We start from the raw sequence: 22,058 nt of genomic DNA, 5'->3' as shown, positions 1-22,058 counted from the left end.
TTCAGATGTTTATATCTTTCCTTTTCTCCTTTGTTTTTCACTTCTCTTCTTTTCACAGCTATTTGTAAGGCGTCCCCAGACAGCCATTTTGCTTTTTTTGCATTTCTTTTCCATGGGGATAGTCTTGATCCCTGTCTCCTGTACAATGTCACGAACCTCATTCCATAGTTCATCAGGCACTCTATCAGATCTAGGCCCTTAAATCTATTTCTCACTTCCACTGTATAATCATAAGGGATTTGATTTAGGTCATACCTGAATGGTCTCGTGGTTTTCCCTACTTTCTTCAATTTAAGTCTGAATTTGGCATAAGGAGTTCATGATCTGAGTCACAGTCAGCTCCTGGTCTTGTTTTTGCCAACTGTATAGAGCTTCTCCATCTTTGGCTGCAAAGAATATAATCAGTCTGATTTCAGTGTTGACCATCTGGTGATGTCCATGTATACAGTCATCTCTTGTGTTGTTGGAAGAGGGTGTTTGTTATGACCAGTGTATTTTCTTGGCAAAATTCTATTAGTCTTTGCCCTGCTTCATTCTGTATTCCAAGGCCAAATTTGCCTGTTACTCCAGGTGTTTCTTGACTTCCTAGTTTTGCATTCCAGTCCCCTATGATGAAAAGGACATCTTTTTTGGGTGTTAGTTCTAAAAGGTCTTGTAGGTCTTCATAGAACCATTCAACTTCAGCTTCTTCAGCGTTACTGGTTGGGGCATAGACTTGGATTGCTGTGACATTGAATGGTTTGCCTTGGAAACGAACAGAGATCATTCTGTCATTTTTGAGATTGCATCCAAGTACTGCATTTCGGACTCTTTTGTTGACCATGATGGCTACTCCATTTCTTCTAAGGGATTCCTGCCCACAGTAGTAGATATAATGGTCATCTGAGTTAAATTCACCCATTCCAGTCCATTTCAGTTCACTGATTCCTAGAATGTCGACATTCACTCTTGCCATCTCTTATTTGACCACTTCCAATTTGCATTGATTCATGGACCTGACATTCCAGGTTCCTATGCAATATTGCTCTTTACAGCATCAGACCTTGCTTCTATCACCAGTCACATCCACAGCTGGGTATTCTTTTTGCTTTGGCTCCATCCCTTCATTCTTTCTGGAGTTATTTCTCCACTGATCTCCAGTAGCATATTGGGCACCTACTGACCTGGGGAGTTTCTCTTTCAGTATCCTATCATTTTGCCTTTCCATACTGTTCATGGGGTTCTCAAGGCAAGAATACTGAAGTGGTTTGCCATTCTGTTCTCCAGTGGACCACATTCTGTCAGATCTCTCCATCATGACCTGCCCATCTTGGACTGCCCCACGGGCATGGCTTAGTTTCATTGAGTTAGACCAGGCTGTGGTCCTAGTGTGATTAGATTGACTAGTTTTCTGTGAGTATGGTTTCAGTGTGTTTGCCCTCTGATGCCCTCTTGCAACACCTACTGTCTTACTTGGGTTTCTCTTTCCTTGGGCATGGGATATCTCTTCATGGCTGCTCCAGCAAAGCGCAGCCATTGCTCCTTCCCTTGAACGAGGGGTATCTCCTTACCGCCGCCCTTCCTGACCTTCAACTTGGGATAGCTCCTCTAGGCCCTCCTGCACCCACGCAGCCACGGCCCCTTGGATGTGGGTTTGGTCTTCCTGCCCACCGTCCCTGGCCTCAGGCGTGGGTTGCTCCTCCCGGCCGCCACCCCTGGCCTCCGGCTTAGGGGCGTGGGGTAGCTCCTCCCAGCGGCCGCCCTTGACCTCGGGCTCGGGGTATCTCCTCTCAGCCGCCCCCCTGACCTCGGACACGGTGTAGCTCCTCTTGGCTGTTCCTGCGCCGTGGCAGTCTGGTACTCTCGGCCGCTGACCCTGACCTCGGACGTGGAGTGACTCCTCTTGGGCGCCGCCCTCCAGGCATGGGGTCCTCCCAGCTTCTGCCCCTGACCTTGGATGTGGGGTGGCTTCTCTAGTTCGCACTTAGCACGCCGGTCCCCTATTAAAAAGACCAAAATAAAAATAGTAATAATACCAAATATTGGCATGGATGTGAAATATTGCTAGTGGAAATGTAGAGGACTTCACTCTTCTGGAAAATAGTTTGGCAATTTCTGGTAAAACTAAACACACAATAACCATTTGACCCATTAATTGCACTCTTGGACATTTATCCCAAAGAAATGAAAATTTATGTTTATGCAAAAACTTCTGCATGAATGCTTATAGAAGCTTTAACCCTAATAGCCAAGTACTGGAAACAACCCACGTATCCTTCAGTGAGTGAAGAGTTCTACAAATTTGGTATATCCAAACAATAATACTGCTCAGCAAATAAAAAGAATGAATACATGCAACTTGGATGGACCTCAAGGGCATACTCAATTCAAAACAAAAAAGAAGCTTAAAATGTTACATACTAGTTGATTCCTACAATGATAAAGATATAAAGATGAAAAATAGATTAGTGGTTGCTTGGTGATAGGGACAAGGGGTGAGTCAGGAGCACAACAGAATGCTTTTTTTGTGACTGAAAAGTTCTGTATGTTGACTGTGGTATGGTTACACTAATCCATACATAGGGTTGCATTGCACAGAAGTATACACATGCACACACATACAAAGAATGCAGACTTAAAAAATCATGAAAACTGAATAAGTTATATAAATTCATTAGCAGCAATGTATCAATGTTGGGCTTTCCTGATAGCTCAGAAATAAAGAATCCACCTGCAATGCAGGAGACCTGGGTTCGATCCTTTGGTTGGGAAGATCCCCTGGAGGATGGCGTGACAACCCACTCCAATATTCTTGCCTGGAGAATCCCCATGGACAGAGGAGCCTGGAAATGTCTATGAACCTTTGATATGGTTTTATGAGATGTTTCCATTGAAGGAAGATGAGTGAAGGGTACCCAGGACTCTACTGGTTTTGCAAATTCTTATGAGTCTATAGTGATTTTGAAATTAAAATAATTTTTAAGAATAATAGCACAATTATAAAATACTACTATACATTTTTAAAATAGGCGTAGCCTACTGGTATCTGAATGCAATTGGCATTTGAAACAACCTCTTTTCAAAGGCTTACTTCTAAAAGTCTTCAGTTTGAAGTGATTCATTTTTTTAAAATTTGAATTCAAGTATGCAGTTGTTTCACTTCAAAAAATATGGTCTGTGAACATAAAAGTTGCAGCTCTGTCCTCCACACTTTTTCTTCTTCTTCTTCGAATGCCCTTTATTTGACCAGGAAGGATGTCATTTCCTAGAGTACTGAGAAAGCCACATTTAACTTGAACAACATTGTTCTTTTAGGTTATTAAGGGTATTCAATTTTCTCTGTTGGTTGCCACTCTGAGTTGGAGACTCTTCTGAAATGTCAGACTGAGAAAATTGCCCCAGTTCCAATACACACACATACACACAAATGCCACAAAACTTTGGAATTAATACAATCAATAACCTTTGAAAATGGAGTTAAAAGCAACAATTGAATGCTAAGATGTATCAAACTATCTTGTTCCCTTTTTCTTTGAATATCAATGTGGCCAGGGAATTGAGAACCACAATAGAGAGTTCAATTGAAAAAGCATTTATTGAATACCTAAATCACAATACCTTATAGTGATGTTCATATTATGCAAAGTGGTACAGGTTATAGTGATGAGAAAGAGTCCATACCCTCCAAAGGATGTCCTATCTGCATCTCCACTATTGACACAATGCTGGAGACCTGGGTTCAATCCCTAGGTCAGAAAGATCCCCTGGAGAAGGGAATGGCTACCCACTTCAGTATTCTTGCCTAGAGAATTCCATGGACAGAGGAGACTGGTGGACTAGTCCATGGGGTTCAAGGAGTCAGACACTACTGAGCGACTAGTAACTAGGCTTTATACTGGCACACTGAGTGAGAAACGGCAAAGCATTATATAACACCAATGACAAGGAAATCAAACATTCAGCACAGTCAAAGGAAGAAATAGCTTAGCCACCTTGGATGAAAATAGGGTAGGTCTCTGGAGAAAGGCATCATCAGGTCAGGAGAGTAGTTGCGAGGCTATGAAAATTAAAGTGCTATGAACAATGGTTTGTAGGACTACAACCACACCAAATAAGTAAAATGTATAAGAATTCAGAATTTCACATACAGAATTTTTCTATTTTCTGTGAATGATGTGGGATACATGTGGATAAAGTATTTTTTTTTTAATTCTGCCCAATTGTGGATAAAATTTGGCATTTTCAACAAAATATCCTATCTCAAAAAGTGAAACTTAATTGCTCAGTCATGTCTGATTCTTTGCGAGCCCCATGGACGGTATCCCTTCAGGCTCCTCTGTCCATGGTATTCTCCAGGCAAGAATACTGGAGTGGGTAGCCATTGCCTTCTCCAGGGGATCTTGTCAACCCAGAGACTGAACCCAGGAAGCCTGGCATGCTGCAGTCCATGGGGTCACAAACAGTCTGACACGACTCAGTGACTGAACGACAGACAGCAATCCTGTCTGGAGAGGTAGATATGATGGTACTGATATGAGCTCAGAAGAAAAGTCACCAGACTCCTCTCTTTTGTTCTCATTTTCTGTTGGTTTTGTTGTTGGAAAATAAATCTTAGCATTAGTGGATACTAAACCATTCTCCATTTTTTTTAACATAAAAAGGTCAATTATATTCTACTGTGTTTATTTGATTTGGACTACTTAAAGTGCTAACCTTTATCATTGATCAGGTTAATTCTATTTTATTAAAGCCAACATTAAATTATCAGGAAAATTAAAAATCAAAAGGATAATCCTTTACTATGAAATGCATTAAAAATAAGGTGGATTAATGGATGGATAAGAAAGAGAGATATGTGAAAAAAAATCAGTGAAGAAAATTTTCATAAAATTTTGGAAAGAAAATACAAAAAAATTTAAAAGGATAACAGGAGCTTTTGGTGCATAGATAAGTAGATGATAGATAGATAATAGATGGCTTCATTTCTTGAAATAATAACTTGGGGACTTTGTCAGTTTTCTTGATCTGAATCAAATAGACTGTCAAATATTTCTCTAGCACAGATGGGTTTATTCAGGATCAGGAGAGAACTCAATTCAGAAAATGAAGGAGGGCACTTTTTGGAGGAGAAAAGGAAGTTGGGAGCTCTGTTCTAGTAAATAGAGTCCTTGGCTTTTCATTGGCTGGGTCCTTGTCTCTGCTATTGTTGCAGGTGTGAGAGCTCCCCCTTCTGGTCTCCCAACTCTATTTAACTGAGGTTTCTGTCTATTAATTTTTTACAGTGTACACCATAAAATTAAGAAAATGTTACAGAAACCAAAATCTTGCTTTAGAAACCTCAAATATGGTTTCCAGGCAAAGGATAAAACGACGGAGGTAAGCTATAGTAGTGGAAAATATCCATTTATATGGAAATACCTTTTACTGCCCTATCTTTACATGGGCGTCATGCTTTGTCAGTATCTGAAGTCTCTGGGCATGTAATTGTCACCTGGGGGCCCAGGTCTATCCAATAAGACTCTAACTCTCCAGGAGATCCAAACAATACTGATTAGACTTGTTTTCAGAGCAAGACCACAAGAACAGAAACAGGGTCTTGACTAAAACATCAATGTTATATTAAATGTCCAAAAAATATGTCACAAATGTTTGTATCTGGCTTCCCCAGTGGCTCAGTGGTAAAGAATCAGCCTGCAATTCAGGAGACAGGTTGGATCCCTGGGTTAGGCAGATTCCCTGAAGAAGAAAATGGCAACCCACTCCAGTATTCTTGCCTGAGAAATCTCATGGACAGAGGAGCCTGGTGGGCTATAGTTCCATACGACTGCAAAGAGTTGGACACGACTTAGTGACTAAATAACACTGTTTGTATCCAGCCTTGAAAAAAGGCTTTCTGTAGTTTTTTTTTTTTTTTTTTTCTGGTTTTGGTCCATTCCATTTTAAATATTCTGTCCTCTTAAAAGTCAAATTGGAATTTTCAGTGAGTCTAAAAAAGACCTGATTGGTTTAGAATTGATTAACTTAGAACCATTCACTGCTTATCGTATTCAAGGCAAATAGCACTTCATTATAGGTGGATTAGTAGCTCCTCTGAATTGCTGCAAGGATTTCTCTTCATATTCAACCCTGGATCCATCTTCCAAAGTTCCCAGAACTGCAAAGCTTCAGATGCCTGAAGATGATGTCTTGGCAGTTCCACTGCTTCTCAACAAGCCTGGATCTCAGAAATCCCAGACAAGTTGATATTGATCCTTTTTAAAAAGTTATGTACAGAGGAAGTGTATCTGCCAACCTCCTTTAGAAACAGGGTCAAATAACCAGTTGGAAAATTTTCCAAAGGTGTCACATTAAACTTTAATAATACCTTCATTTTTATGGGGCTGTTAACTTTGGAAATTGCTTTCACATGCATTATCTCATTGCATGTTCTATTTCATTGAAAGAGTGTCTAGGTTTTAGGACTAAATTGCAATGACATAGATATCAAAATGTTGGCAAGGACAATTCAAGAAAAATGATTATTCCTATACTGAACAGAAGTATTAAAGAGGAATTGACTGACTCAAGATTAAATACTGCAAAGGATTAAGATTCTAATGGCTCCTTTAGCCTGCTGCCCAGCTGTTGAAGGTTTATCAGGGCCATTTCACTGTTTTCCATTTTCAAGGATAAAATGAGTCACTTCTTTTTTGTCCCCTTCCATCCTTCTTATTTCTGATTTTTTTTTTCAATAAATCTTTAGGTCAGCCCGACCCCAGGCTGCATCCGTGCCCTCATGAAGATGCTATACTGCGCTTATTGTCGAGGACTCCCCACGGTGAGACCATGCAACAACTACTGCCTCAACGTCATGAAGGGCTGCCTGGCAAATCAAGCCGATCTCGACACCGAGTGGAACCTGTTTATAGGTAAGGAGCATCACCACGGATGCCTGATGGGCAGGTCCAAAGTGGTGATGACTTGTAGAGACTAGGAGGGTTGAAACACACACACACAGAATGTTTAGAAAATCATAAATATTATGTTTCATTTTTCTTCATTTTTTTAATCCTGAGAAGTAAGACTTCTTGGTCTATTGTGACGGACAGTCCTGTTGAAGATAGTATGAGCCAGCTGTAGTGCAGTAGCTGATCTGTCTGATGAAGATAGAAGTAATCTTGTTGAATTTCTGGGAATGCCTATGAGTAAGGGACACATTAGAAAAAAATCTTGTTTCAAGAAAAAGCCCAGAGTCCTGTCTGTTTCTTATTTGTAGTGTCTCAGTATAATCACAGATATTAGTAAACACTTCCTTCCTTAAACATCGATGGTGAAAATAGCTCAATATTTTTGCTGAAATATGCAAATTTTCTTCCTCAGCCTCCAGAGAAGAATGTTTTCAGCACAGCAGCATGAAACAGTCTTCCTGTCTTTAAAAAGGAGGCGGGAAGGAGGTGGGGGAGATACAGAGTAGGCCTGTGAATCACTGCTGTGGTCTGGAGATGCAGAAACCACTCAGGAGACTGTACTGCCTAAAGATAGTTCCCAAATTGCTATCCAAGGATAAAAGGACAAATTTCATAGGCAGGCTTCTCCCAGGAAAATACACAGGCCTTGAAAGAGTAAATGTGTTTTCTCCCCCTCTGTCAAATGGCCTTCAAATAGAAGTAGTTTTCAACTGCATTTACTGGGGTTGCATTGTGACAAGCAGAGTGGGGTCAATAACAGTGGCATTCCTCAGAGGGACTTCATCATTTATGCAACCCTCTCAACTAGAAGGCTTGAGTAAAGTCTTCTGACATCTCAGATTTGGGTAGGAAAGGAAATAGGTGCATCAGAATGCAAAGAAACCTTAACAAAAATATGCAGTCAGCCTTGGCAGAAAAACTCATTAGCTAACACACTGTTTTGCTTATGAAGGCCAAAGAAAATGGTTGTAAAGTTTTAGAAAGATTTTAGAGTGGGTAGATCCAAATGGAAGTAATCTAACAAAGATCTCAGAAATCATTACAGAGAGAATAAATTGATGTATTCCACTCTTTCTCTTCAGTGGGAGGACAAAATCTATTTGTATAATCTTGAGTTACTTCATTTGAGAAATGAGGGGGTTTTAAAAGAGTTAATCACTAAGGTACCTTTCTAACTCAAAAAGATGTGGTTCTTTGCTAAGATTTTTGTCCTTTGCTAAGATTTTGGAGAGGAGTATGAATTTTTTAGACACGTAAGCCTGAACTTCTAAAATATAAGTTTAGATGAATTTTGGCAAAGACATTCTACCTAAATAATACTAATTTAAAAACACTTGCATCCTTCATTCGCCTACTCAATTCAAAAGAACAAGTAATTCAACTGTAGTATATTGTATAATCATATTATCACTTACATATGTAAAGCCTAAACTGAAACAACTGTATAAAGCATTGAGTGGTAAAAGTAAAACAAATCTGTAAGTTAAATGCAAACTATAAATAAAGAAAGCTTAAGCTTACCACATTAAAGTACCCACAAAGAAATCTAAAAAGATTTACCTATTAAAAAAGCAGATAAGTCTCACAGCATCATCACTTTTGAATCATAAAAGTTATTCATACTGTTGGGTTAAAATTGCCATAATGCATAACGCAGTCAAACTGTTTTGGTCAGCTTGCAATTTACTGGTGAAAGTAGGCATGTGGATTTTGTTAAATAGAGCAGGACATGATCAAAAATTAGAATATGGGCTTGTTAACTTGTAAGAGCAACAGTGACTTGTTGATTGGCTTTTTTTCTCAGTGTTGTTGGCTGTTTTAACATGAAACAAATCCTTATACTTCAATCAGCTGGTTTTCCTAGGTGCCAATTTGATGTGAAATGAAATGCCTAGAAAATCATTTGATTTAAAAACTAAAATTTGAACTTAAACCTATGATGGGGTTACCTGTGGTGTCTTACCATGTGTTTGAAGGGAAGCTGGTGGTTGGGCCTGCATTCATATATTTCATAGCCCTTGCTCCCCTATATCATTTTTTATTAGTACTAGAGATCGCTAAGAAAATTCTTCCAATTTTCTTACCTGTGGCATTGAGAATTGACCAGCTGCATAGACTTATAGAGCAAATTATGTTCTTGCTAATACTTGTCTGGATATGAGGTGTGAGTTCACCAGCTTATTACATGAATTAGTCAAATGTGCCAAGTCCATTTTCCACACAGATACATCCAAGATGGCAGTGTTACAGTGTTCACGAATGCAGCAGCAAAGGTCAGTGAGCAAATCAGTAATTCAACAAAAATTACATATAATAGCCCTCTCTCTGCTTAGCACCTGCATCCCATCACTCTTAGACCGCCAGTGTCTCATCATCAAGCCCTTCATTCCTACTGCTGTCAACTGCACGTGCCGTCTCTGTCTTCCACATCAATGTCCTGGTTTATACATTTTACCAGTTGCTTTTTTATTATGTGCTCATCTAAACGGTTAACAGTGGCACGCAATCAACCAGCAGTCACAACGAGGATTGAATTGGTGGCACATTCTCATAATCTCTACAATGCCTCGAATTAATTGAAAGTGATTTGTAACGATTTAGAATTCAGTTGGTGTCTGCATCATGTCAAAAGAAAGACACTTTGCTGATAAAGTGAAATGTTTTAAGTGTTCAAGTAAAAACCCCAGTGGTATTCACATTCATTTCTGAAGTTCTGCAGTTTTTTTTTTAAATCCTAGGGAAAAAAATCAGGGGTTCTACTTGTGGTATATTTTCATAGTTCTTTAGAAATTTTAGCTCTGTTAAAGTAGGGGAGACCCAGCTCAAAAGATTCTTATTAGTTAACTACTATTAAAAAAAAGAACTTTTTTTCCTTTTTTTAGGTAAAGCATTTTGTTTTTAAGTTGCTGGCAGCTTTGAAGAAGATGCTGCCAGCTCCATTGTAGGGCACTTGAAAGCCTGGGTTCGCCTCTCTCTGGAGGTGCCGCTGCTGCCTAGAAGCATGCGGGATTCCCCAGTACAAAAGCCCAGGCAGGCTTCAACCTGTGTCTCCCCCTTGCTGCATCCAAGCCCCCAGCCACCGCTCCCAGCAGCAGAAGGATGTGAGTGGCTTTTAGCTGGTTCCCTCTTTGAAACCTGCAGAAGGAGGATTTGAGGATATTGACAGTCGCTTTTAGGCACTTTCCCCAGGTGTTGCTATATATTCATACTCAGCTTTTTCTAGCCTGGTTTTTAACAGTTGTCTAAATGCAAAAGGGTTTTCTTGAAAAGTGTTTATGTAAATTAAAATTTCCTAGAGGGAAATGGATTGTGGACAGAACGTGCCGTTTCGGCAATATCCTGTGGTTCTTTTGAGTGTTTGGCATGGATACCAGCATTCCACAGATAAGAATGGTTCCACTGACGAGCAACCACATTGCAGATTACACCTCGCTGGTGAGCACAGAAGTTAAGGCTGAAGTCACATTTTATAGCTACAATAGATCTTGCTTCTATTTTAAAATCCAGGATGCATGGAACAGCCTCCCCAAACATCTGGTACCTTCTATAACTAGAGAATAGAATAGACTGTGAGAATTAGGAAAAATAAAAGTTTTTTAGATAAGGGGAGGCACATGTTGGTGAGACTAAAGATGGATTCCATGTTGTTCTGTACTTTTTTTTTAACACTGAAATGTTGCAGGAGGCTTATGACTATACATAGAAGGTGAAATTATCTGTATAGTTCCATGTAGAAGTGAGACCTTACCATGTTTTTTGCCCAACACTGGAGCTTAAGTTTTTAGGTTATTCTAGTTTGTAAGATGCTTATAATCTTAACGTATTAATTCAACTCATTATATTGAGTAAGCTAGAAACACATGTTTTTTTGCCCTCAGGGAATTGAATGTAGTTAAATTAATTATAATCAACTGTGATGAGGTATTATAAAAATCAGAGGCTCAGGATCCTAAGTGTCTACTCCTCAGGGAGACTTAACTTCATCTGGGGGGTCAGAGAAGCCCTAGCTTGATAAGCATAGAATAAAGTACTCATTCTGTGACTAAGTATTGAATTATCATTGGTCAAACACAATTGATGTTGAGCAGCCGTAATGCATACAGTTGTTACCTTACAGGCTCCAAGTATTAGCAAATCTCTGTGATAATTTCAGTACATGTAGCATGATCTACCAGTGGTTCTTAAATACTTATTTGTTTAATTTTTGACATGGTTTATGATCCACTCTCACCGCTATTGACATGGACTTGAACTGATAAGATTTGGAAGATGTGTATTCATTTTTGTCCAGAAAAGGTTGAGTTCCCTGATCTATTGATACCCTCCAATGAGAGAGAGACAGAAGAGCAATTTATATTTAATTTAGGCCTTAAGGCCTTGCACTCATAGATCAGACAAACCAATGATATCAAACTCTCTGGGCTGCTTCCTCCTTTCAAACCAACCAAGTCTCAAGGCAGAAAACTGCCTTGACATCAAACGTGAAACCTAAGGTAAGTACCACATCTGTGCTGGGCCAAGAGACAGTGCAGTGGATACTCTTCATTCATCCTCTTATTCATTCATAAATCCAGCACCTGTCTACTATGGACCTTGCTCTGATTTAAGCAAGGGGAGTCAAGCCAGTAAGGCCCTGCCTGCTAAGAACAGGGCTCAGTACACGTCCATTGAATGGAGTGAATGGAAACAAGTAGACAGAGCCATGGAAGCGAATGCAGTCAGAGGCTGTTCTGCGTTACTTTGTAGGTCTACTCGTTTAATGGAAGTGTGACTAATTCAGTCATTTAAAAAGTGCAGATCCCTGGATGAGTGCAGGGATGGCAGAAACAAATCAGGTAATGAGCCTGCTTCTTTCACTGTGACAGCTACTATCAAGTTGTAAATTAAAGCCAGCAGCAAGGAAGGTGTGTTAGGTCAGTCAAAGGACATGTGTCACATTATAAATGGCCACTTGGGGACACAGATGACTTTCATAGCACCTGCAAGAGTCATTTCATTCTCAAGGTATTTAGTGTATTTGCAACTTTCTATCTGGGGAAAATGTTGCTAGATAAACATGTATCATTTCTTATAAATAAACTTGGGTTCACTTTTTATAAAATATATGGACTATGAGATGTTGCATTTCAGAAGGATATAGAATACACACAAGGAACTATTTCAAGCATTTGTGTAAGATGCTCCTCTTTCAAAGACTTTCTTAAGCATGAAATCCTATAATATAAATCTGATACTTTTTTTAGTTTTAAAGAATTCTATAGTAAATATGACCCTGGCTGATATATATAAATCCCATGTCTCAAAAACCTCTAGACCCTAAACATAGAAAATCATTTCAGGAACTGTAGTTAGCAACAAACTTCCAAGTCTTCTTCATCTCTGCTTTGTAGAAGACAAGAGCCTATTCAATAACACAGGCCAGAAACACAACTCTAAAACTGAAGAACAAAAGTCAAGGCAATTATTGTAGAATCTGATCTCACCGTTAGCTACAGAACTTACGTTTGCCCTTGTGCATTCTTAAAAGCACCAAGAAAGATTAAAAAAAAAAGAAAAACAGAATTACTTTATTTTCTATCAGTTGAATCTAACCCCTCCCAAACCTCTGCCTTCCTTCTATAGTTATTGATTCAACATTTCTCGTTTCTCATGGACATTTATCATGTGCTGTGTTCTCTCTGTAATGCTGGCAGAATCCATAAGTAGTGCTAACTACTCATTGAGAAAAAAATAAAAGAAAGAAAACAGTTGGCTGGTACCCAGAAGCCTTTCATGAGCAGCATTTGTTATCAATTTCCTACTTTTGGAGAGTGGTTTCCTTCTGAACTCTGCATATGTGAAAATATCGCTACGTGGCACGATGGGGTTAATGTTTTAAGGCTGCTTTAATGTAGAGGGCAATTCAGCAAACTATACTGGGAAGGAGGCATTTCCCAACCTCTGAACACTTACTATTGCTCATCTTGAGGCAGCAACTCAAGGGATTCATGGCACTGCAGTTTCCATTCTGAAAGTCTCAAGCAGACTTTCCCATGGATCAAAGCAGGCAAAGCATGTGAACCTAAAATTACTTGGTGTAATAGACAAGTAGTCCTTCTAAGGTATGCATATGTATTTCCGGGGTCCCCAGTGCCAACTTCTGTTCATCCATCTCTTCCAGTTCCCACATACTCAACTTCTATACAATTTATAATTGTACTTAGTCCATTTCCCACAAATACGATATTCTAGAGTTTCAAGTTGGAATTCATGGTGCAGTATAATATGACACCACCAATGGCCTGCAACAAAGCATACCAATTTTTGCAAGTACAACATTCTTTAGGATACAAGATGTTCCGTTTATAATGGGAAGTTCACTGAAATACCTCCTCTGCCTTATCCTGCTCTCCAATTTCTATGAGAACCAGGGACAGAAGGATTTAGTTTACCAGGAGCAAGCCGAGCACATCAAAATGATTGAAAGTGGCTACAGAATTGCCTTTGTATTGGCGATTTTACATTTTGCTTTCAATTTACACTTCAATTTCAGTGTTTCCTATAGATAAGTGGTTTAATTTGACAATTATAGCAGAAAGTACTTGTTTTTAATAATTGACATCTGATTTTAGTAATGTGATAGTTTTCACTGTCGTGTTTTCAAGTTCAAGCTACAACACAAGATGTCTGGTTTGGGGCATGCCAAGGGAAAATATTTGATGATTCTTTAGAATGGAATTCAACAGATTTCAAGTTAAATAGGTCCCAGAAATGCAGATAAAAATCAAACACTATGATTAGCCCACTGACAGTCTTAGCAATTCCAATTTCAGGAAATAAGACGAATATGAGGTAGAAAAAAGGATTGTGTTGCACAAACAAGAAATATAAATAGAGCAAAGTTAGTGGATTGTTAAAGACAACATTAAAACACTATTGATGCTATGTATAAAATAGATAACTATTGAGAACCTCATGTATAGCACTGGAAATTCTACTCAGAGATCTGTGGTGACCTACATGGGAAGGAAATCCAAAAAGGAGAGGCTATATATGTGTATGTATAGCTGATTCACTTTGTTGTATAGTAGAAACTAACACAACACTGTTAAGAAGCTATACTCCAATAAAAATTAATTTTAAAAATTAAAATAACACATGATTGCTTACAAATAGTGACCTTATAACAAGTCCTAGGACCACTGTGACCAAAAGTCCTTCATGTGGTGAACAATTTAATGAATAAAGGGAGGAGGGGAATAAACTCCTAAAATATGCAAATCCCTTTGAGAGTCTTGATTAATAGGGAAAATGAAAATCTTAATTTTAACCCAAGTAATAGGTCCTTGTACGATGCTGCCATACTTTATTAAAACATCTTAATAATAGTATTGTTAAACCAGGGTACTTAGATTTCATTTCCCATAAACATAACATTTATATTAACATAGATATAATTAGATCTTAAGTAGAAATATATTAGGTATAAATATGTCTTCTAATTGTTATAAAAGTTCCTTTAATTTATTATTATCTCACAAGTAGAGCTATTGAAGTAGTTCCCTGGTGGCCTACTAGTTAGGATTCATACTTGTACTGTTGTGGGCCAGGTTCTATTCCCAGTTATGTAACTGAGACCCCACAAGCTTTGCAGCCAAAATTTAAAAAAAAAAAAAAAAGATGTGCTAATCATGTCTTAATGCTTTAGTCATTTCCTCAGGATTATTTCCTTAACAATTATAAAATACCTCAGTTGGTAAAGAATCTGCCTGCAGTGCAAAAGACCTGGGTTCAATCCCTGAGTTGGGATGATCCGCTGGAGAAGGGAAAGGCTATTCACTCCAGTATTCTGGCCTGGAGAATTCCATGGACTGTATAGTCTGTGGCGTGGCAAAAAGTCGGACACGGCTGAGCAGCTTTCACTTTCATTTTCACAAGCTATGCAGCCAAAATTTAAAAAAAAAAAAAAAAAGTGGAGCTGCTAATCACACCTTAATGCTTGTCATTTTTCCTCAGGCTTATTTCTTTAACAATTATAAAAAACTTTTTGAACTGTTTTCTTTTTATCTTCTTTTCTTTGTGGATTGTTTATCATGAGCAAATACTCCAAGGAGCCAGAGGTGAAGCCAGGTTAGAAGAGACAGCCCTAGGAATTATTCTAATGGTTAAAAACATGTTTTCATTGGTTACTCTGAAAGGGAAATGGGAAAAAAATGTCCTTGGGAATAATTGAAACTTTTGAGATCCTTCATGGTATATGAAAACTGTGAATTGGTAAGTCACTTAAAAATATTGTGTCTACAGATATGTGGTAAGATAGCCAGGAGAGAATTTAAATTAAAATACAGCATGAAATATGACTTGTCCTTCAAATAACAGCTTATATATAAATCCCACATAAACGATATACCCTTGATTTTTTTTCCTTTGCATGGATTTAAACAATTTGCTACACTAAGAGTTTCCTTTACTATAACCCCTGAATAAGTGAAAATTAGAGAAATGAAAAAATAAACCAGTGAATGTTTGACATTATCCCAAGAAGAGATATAAGTATCATATTTTTATTCTTTAAAGTACTGGGATCTTCTAGAAAGATAACACTGATAACTAAAAAAAAAAAAAAAAACCCAGACAGTATTCACCTCTAAAATCTCAATGCTCGGGAAATTAACTGATTTAATGAGAGGCTTCAAAATAATATCAAGTGGAATGAATTAGCTAATATATGTGATAGAGTTTTGGAAGTAGCAACTATCACCTCTTTGGCTGCCAGAGGTTGATGTGGTTTTGAGATTGACTGAATCAGAAAGTGACTCCTGTCTTACCTCAGCCCTACATCTGTCACGAGTAACTTCATACTAGCTTGAAAAAGTCAGGTCTCCCAGAGGAAGTAGAATCACTCTTCTGTAAGAGAGTTTACTGACCTCAAGACAGGGAGTTTTCTCAGAATCCGTGACAATCAGTGGGTGAGGGCAGTTTGGAGTTCTTGATCTTAAAACTTATGCATATGGGTCCTGGTTTTCTAAATTCAAAGTCCTAGACGTTTTTTTTTTAGAAGAGTTCTTTATCTTATCGTAGTTTTGTGTTCCAAATTCTTCTGTGTTAACATAGTAATAGAAATGTATTCCATAGTCCAAAATCTATGTATAAAACCCAACCAGATGGGAAAACCGAAATCAACAATAGTTTTAAGAGTGTTCCGGAGGAGTAATTCTACAAGTACCGTACACAGTACACTTGGAAGGTGTGGATCATGCATAGGAGCGGACTTCTAAAAAATGATTCCACAAAGTGAAATATATATATACATGCGTCCCTTCATTCATGAGCCTTGTAGTATTTTCTGTTGAAATGCTGTGTCTGAATATAAAATATTTGGCAAGCTCATAGTAACCCAATTTAATATATGTCTAATACTACGATTTATTGGTTGAGATCCAAATATATACTCCTCAAGGGTGTCTATGAGAGGTTGAATGTTGAAGTGTGTCTTGCTACTCACCTACAATTATAGTATCCAATTCTAAAACTATGAGAGAGTTGTAGGAAACTTTCTTCCTCTTTTTGTATGGTTCTTGGTTCCATTTGGAAAACATGACATACATAGCAATAACAGCTAACAGATATTGGACATTTACTTTCTATCAGGCAATACTGTAATCATTTTACCCTTTTAATCTTTGCAACAACCCTATTAAATAGTCAATATTACAATTTCCATTGTACAGATAAGTGACATTTCCAAGGTCATACAACATGTAAGTTGCAACTATCAGGTTTTGGCTTCAGAGCCCAGGTTTAACTGTTTAGGAAATAACTCTGAGTCTCTGGCTATATGAATTGATGTGGGAAATATTGGGAGAATTTGAGTATTTACTATACTGAACACTGTCCAATAGAATTTTTTTGCATCAATAGAAATAGTCTATGTCTGAGCTGCCCAACATAGTAGCTAGCCATATGTAGCTACTGAGCACTGTAACTATGTCTAATGAGACTGATCAATTGAATTTGTATTTTATTTTGATTAATTTAAGTTCAGTCACATGTAGCTTTTGAGCACTTAAAATGTGACTAATACATCTGAGGAACTAAATTTCTCATTTCATTAACTTAATTAATTGAATCACTATAAGTGGGTAATGGGTATGCTATTGGACAAGTTTAGACCATTGAAATATCTATAATTTCCATCATGTAGCTCAGCTTCTGAAAACATCTAATTCTCTTCAAAGAAGTGTGCAATTAGATGATTTTTTGTGCTTAGATCAAGACTGGGCATATGGTAGATAGAAAAGAAGCAAAAGCTATACTCCCTATTCCTGAGAAATTCTAATTTTCCAAAGAGATGCCATGTAGGCTTTCAAAGTGGGAGTTTAATTAAGTGCATAGTTATGAGCTATAGTCCTTGAATCACTACATGAGTTTGAATCCTGTCTCCACTGTATATTATTACCTGTGACTTGAAGAACATTATTTAACCGTCATAAATCTCCAGGTGTTTTCTCACCAATAAACTGGAGATAATAGAACCCACCTCTTAGCTTTGTGAGAATGAAGCTAGATAATGCATCTGAAGGATCAGACATATCCACAAAGGTGGCACTGAAGGAGAAGCCATGTGGCTTTCCCTTGCGGTGAATAACCTATGAAGGTACGAGCAGAAAATAGAAAGCAACAGAGTAAGCAAGCAGACAGAAGAAGATTAAGGTAAGTAAGTCCACTATGTATCAACCTTCAAGTTACAAACTTTCCAAGATGAGAACATGCATTTCATCAATGTCAGGTAGGAGTGAATTGCAGCTTGCCCTCCGTCTCCTGCTGCTGACCACCCTTCAGCTCCCACCTTTGTACCATCCTCCACTCAGGAACTCTTCTTGCCTCTTCACTCGATGCCAGCCCCAGTGTGCCAGCAGCTGTATTGTACTACTGTACTTTTGAAGGTACCATACTGTAAGATTAAAAATGTCCTCTCTACTTTTGTTTGTGTTTTATGTATTATTTGTTTGAAAAGTATTATAAATCTATTACAGTATAGTACTTTATAGCCAATTGTGTTAGTTGGATACCTAGGCTAACTTTGTTGGACTTACAAACAAATAGGATTTATGAACATGCTTTTAGAACAGAACTTGTTCATCTGTAGGGGACTTGCTATACTAGAAGCATGCAGGGCAGCCAGGCCAAAAAACAAAGGAAAAATGGTAAGAGGGTACTTAATCAGAAAGAATCGAAGTGGACAGGATTAGAGAAAGTGCACTTCATCACACAAGCTTCTTCTTACCCTGTTTCTGGATTTTCCTTAGCTCCTGGGAGGCAGAGTCCATCTCAGAAGAGAGGAGCTTGCTCTTGCTCAGGTGAATAAGAATCTGGTGACACTAAGATGGAAAAAGAGTGGTGCAGAGATAAGAATAAGCATGATGTGCTTAAGTGCTTACGAAGAAACCAGGCAAGCTGATATAGACATACTTGCTGGCTATACTGGAAGGTGGGATTGGTCAGGCCTGGATGGCTGAAGCTTTGAAAGCCAGTCAAATACTTGACTTTCTTTTGTCTTGTAGGCAATGACAAGTCACAGGACATTTTTATCCAAGGAGTAGCAGGGTCTAAGCAATAATTTGGCATCCGAGTAAAGGATGGATTCAGATGAATGAGACCAGTGGTAGTGAGACAATCACTGAAATGGGACGTAGAAGGAGAAAGGAAGACAGTGCTAATGATAGAAGTGAAAGTAAAGATTTATAGGACTTCTTGTCTAAATATAGGCAACTAAAGAGGGGGTAAAGAAAGAAACACATCAGATCTGACTAAGACAAACACACGAAAGAAAGATGATACTGTCGGCCAGTAGAAAAGCTACTTGGAATATGACAAGCGTGCTGGACTTGAGAAACAGTGGTACCCAAAACAGGAATGTCCCATTGGATGCTGAAAATAGTAGTGTTTTGTATTCTTTGAACAGGAGACAAGGATGCCAAGAACCACTGGAGAGTTTCCACTCCAAATGATTTTGTAGCCAACTTCTCTAGTAAACTCCATCAGATTGTTCCCAGAATCCCCTCTCCTGGGCACCACACAGGTGCCTACATGTTCTTCCCCTGTGAAATTATACTCTCTTTACCTCTAAATGTTAAACATTTAACAGCCTGCTCATCTACATGAATTCTCAGAATGAGTCTTTATCTGTACATACTCTGTGACCTCTTTAATTAAATGTAGTTAGAATGTTAGCTGTGCAAATATAACAATTCTTAACAGAATGTTACAGTGAAGACTTGCCTTGATCGGTCCCAAGATATGTGTGCAAGCTAAGTTGTGTCCAACTCTTTGCAACCCTATGGACTTCAGGCTCCTCTGACCATGGGATTCTCCAGACAAGAATACTAGGGTGGGTCACCTTGCCCTCCTCCAGGGGATATTCCCAACCCAGGGATCGAACCCACATCTCTTACGTCTCCTGCATTGGCAGGCAGGTTCTTTACCACTAGTGCTGCCTGGGAAGCCCCACAATACATTTTCTCGTTATTCAGGAACCCTTTGATGGTCATATTTATCATATATACATTGAGATTTTATAATGGCAGTCAACCCAAGAGTAAACTTATTTTCTATTGACTTTGGCTTTTGCCTTTCTTAGCATATGAAAACTAGGGTCGCCTAGTTTTTAGGTCACCGCCAAGTTCTGAATTTCATGTTTAAGCGTGAAATACATTAATTTTACAAAATGCGTGCCTCTAGGGCGTTCATTGGAGGAGGAAATGGCAACCCACTCCAGTACTCTTGCCTAGAAAATCCCCTGGGCGGAGGAGCCTGATAGGCTGCAGTCCATGGGGTCATGAAGAGTCGGACACGACTGATCGACTTCACTTTCCCTCTTCACTTTCATGCATTGGAGAAGGAAATGGCAACCCACTCCAGTATTCTTGCCTGGAGAATCCCAAGGACGGGGGAGTCTGGTGGGCTGTCTCACAGAGTCGACACGACTATGGGGTCGCACAGAGTCGGACACAACTGAAGCAACTTAGCAGCAGCAGCAGCAGGGCATTCATTTCTTTCACTGGCAAGAATGCCCTGTATTAGAAAACAACCCCTTACTTCATTGCATACCTTATAGCACAGCTGTCACCAGTGAAAACAACATGTAAGGACCAATGAAATCTATTAATGAGTTTCTGAACATGGAGTCCATCCAAGGAGCAAGACAAACACACAGAGTGCAGCTTTTGCAATGCAGCATTGGAAGAAGCAGTGAGATTTTTTTTTTTTTTTTTTTGAATCTCATATTGCCAAGTTACTGATTTAAGAGTGCCCTAGAGTATAAATTATTTCACCAAACCGCCATAGTGACTTTTGTCGAATGCCTTCTGCTTAGCCCATTAAAGGTGAAAACCATGAAATATTATTTGATTTGTAACCCAAGAAAATGCCTTAAAACCACCTGTCCCTCTTTGGAAAGCTGCCAGAATAAAGTGAGAGGAAAGGTTGCGCCTGAGAACAATAATTGGAGGTTGCAGCATGTGGCTCCGATCAAAGGTTGAGCCCATGGCTGTATGCAGGCTTCCAGTCTCTTTGGAAGGATTTCCATTTATTTTTCTTAACCCACATAGGAATCCCGGGTTTTGAGGTCGACGTTTCAAACAGTTTAATAGTGGCCATACAACATTAAAAAAAAAAAAACCTGACAATGAATTGTGCTGAATTGTTATGTTTTCCTTTGAATTTGATTTGAAGAGGTTAGTTTCAGAATATATTTAATTTCCACATGGAATTGGTAGATATTAAATTCCACTTTTCCTGAGTGCCTTGGGATTATTTTTTTTTAATCAGTTCAATTCTGCTGTGTCATCTATTGATTCCTGTCCATTTAATCAATGACCACTGGCTTCAGATTGTTTGTGTTCATCAAAAACTTATTAAATTAACCATCAACATATAAGATAAGAAAAGTTGAATTGAAAGCTACATCCAAGCATTTTTTAAGATGCAGAAACTTACAGTTTGGTAAAGCAAAATCACAAAGTTTAAGGCTCATTTGGCAAATTGATTATAAGATAAAAATCAAATTTTTTATGTGAAACTTCTTAATCTGACAGAGAAGCATGAGAGATGCCATAGCAGTTCAGGAACATGCCTGTGATCCCGCCGATTAACTGTGTCTATTTATACAGGAATGCAGCAGTAATCTGTACTAATTATCACCTTCTAGAAGGGAGAAGGCAATGGCACCCCACTCCAGTACTGTTGCCCGGAAAATCCCATGGATGGAGGAGCCTGGTGAGCTGCAGTCCATGGGGTCGCTAAGAGCCAGACACGACTGAGTGACTTCACTTTCACTTTCCACTTTCACACATTGGAGAAGGAAATGGCAACCCACTCCAGTGTTCTTGCCTGGAGAATCCCAGGGACGGAGAAGCCTGGTAGGCTGCAGTCCATGGGGTCGCACAGAGTCGGACACGACTGAGGCGACTTAGCAGCAGCAGAAGGCATCTAAGAGCTTATTTAAGATTTAGGCTTACCTTTTTATTGAGCACTTATTGTCTGTCAGGTAATGTTCTATCTGATATTTTTATGCTTTAACGAATCAGTCATAATTAGTGTATCACTTTTGCTTAGAGTGTTTCTCTATTTCATTTAAGTATCTTTACATTCTCCTGAACACACAGAACTCTTTCTTTGTTGATCATGTAGAGACACTTGAGCCTAAGCCTTTAGTTGAATGAATAAAATTACAAATTAGAGGATCTTACTTACAAGGAGATTAATACATGTATATGCATTAAGCTTAACAAGTGGGTTTTATATACTAGGAACTATGGTGAAGAAATGGCTTTACAAATGGTTTTTCTCTGGCCTTGATCTGCCTGAAATCAAATTATTTTTTAATATTTATTTTGAAATAATTTTTAACTTACAAAATGTCACAAAAATAGTACAGCTCACATATACCCTTTATTCATCTTATCCTAATGTTTCAGTTCAGTTCAGTTTAGTTGCCCAGTCATGTCCTACTCTTTGCGACTGCAGGACTGCAGCACGCCAGGCTTCCCTGTCCATCACCAACACCCGGAGCTTACTCAAGCTCATGTCTATCAAGTCGGTGATGCCATCCAACCATCTCATCCTCTGTCATCCTGTTTTCCTCCTGCCTTC

At 38.7% G+C, this 22,058-nt stretch overlaps 1 protein-coding gene across 1 annotated transcript in view; it reads left to right on the top strand.

Annotated features, from left to right (window-relative positions):
• Positions 1 to 22,058, top strand: part of GPC6 (glypican 6) — a 1,065,422-nt gene that overhangs the window by 673,602 nt on the left and 369,762 nt on the right. Inside the window, exon 4 of the mRNA XM_010845866.1 lies at positions 6,722 to 6,887. Coding sequence (XP_010844168.1) covers positions 6,722 to 6,887 — 166 coding nt within the window. The remainder of the gene's footprint in view (positions 1 to 6,721; positions 6,888 to 22,058) is intronic.

This window comes from Bison bison, unplaced genomic scaffold (assembly GCF_000754665.1).
Source record: "Bison bison bison isolate TAMUID 2011002044 unplaced genomic scaffold, Bison_UMD1.0 scf7180017864225, whole genome shotgun sequence".
Lineage (NCBI taxonomy): Eukaryota > Metazoa > Chordata > Mammalia > Artiodactyla > Bovidae > Bison > Bison bison.
This window is presented reverse-complemented; position numbering and strand designations above follow the sequence as displayed.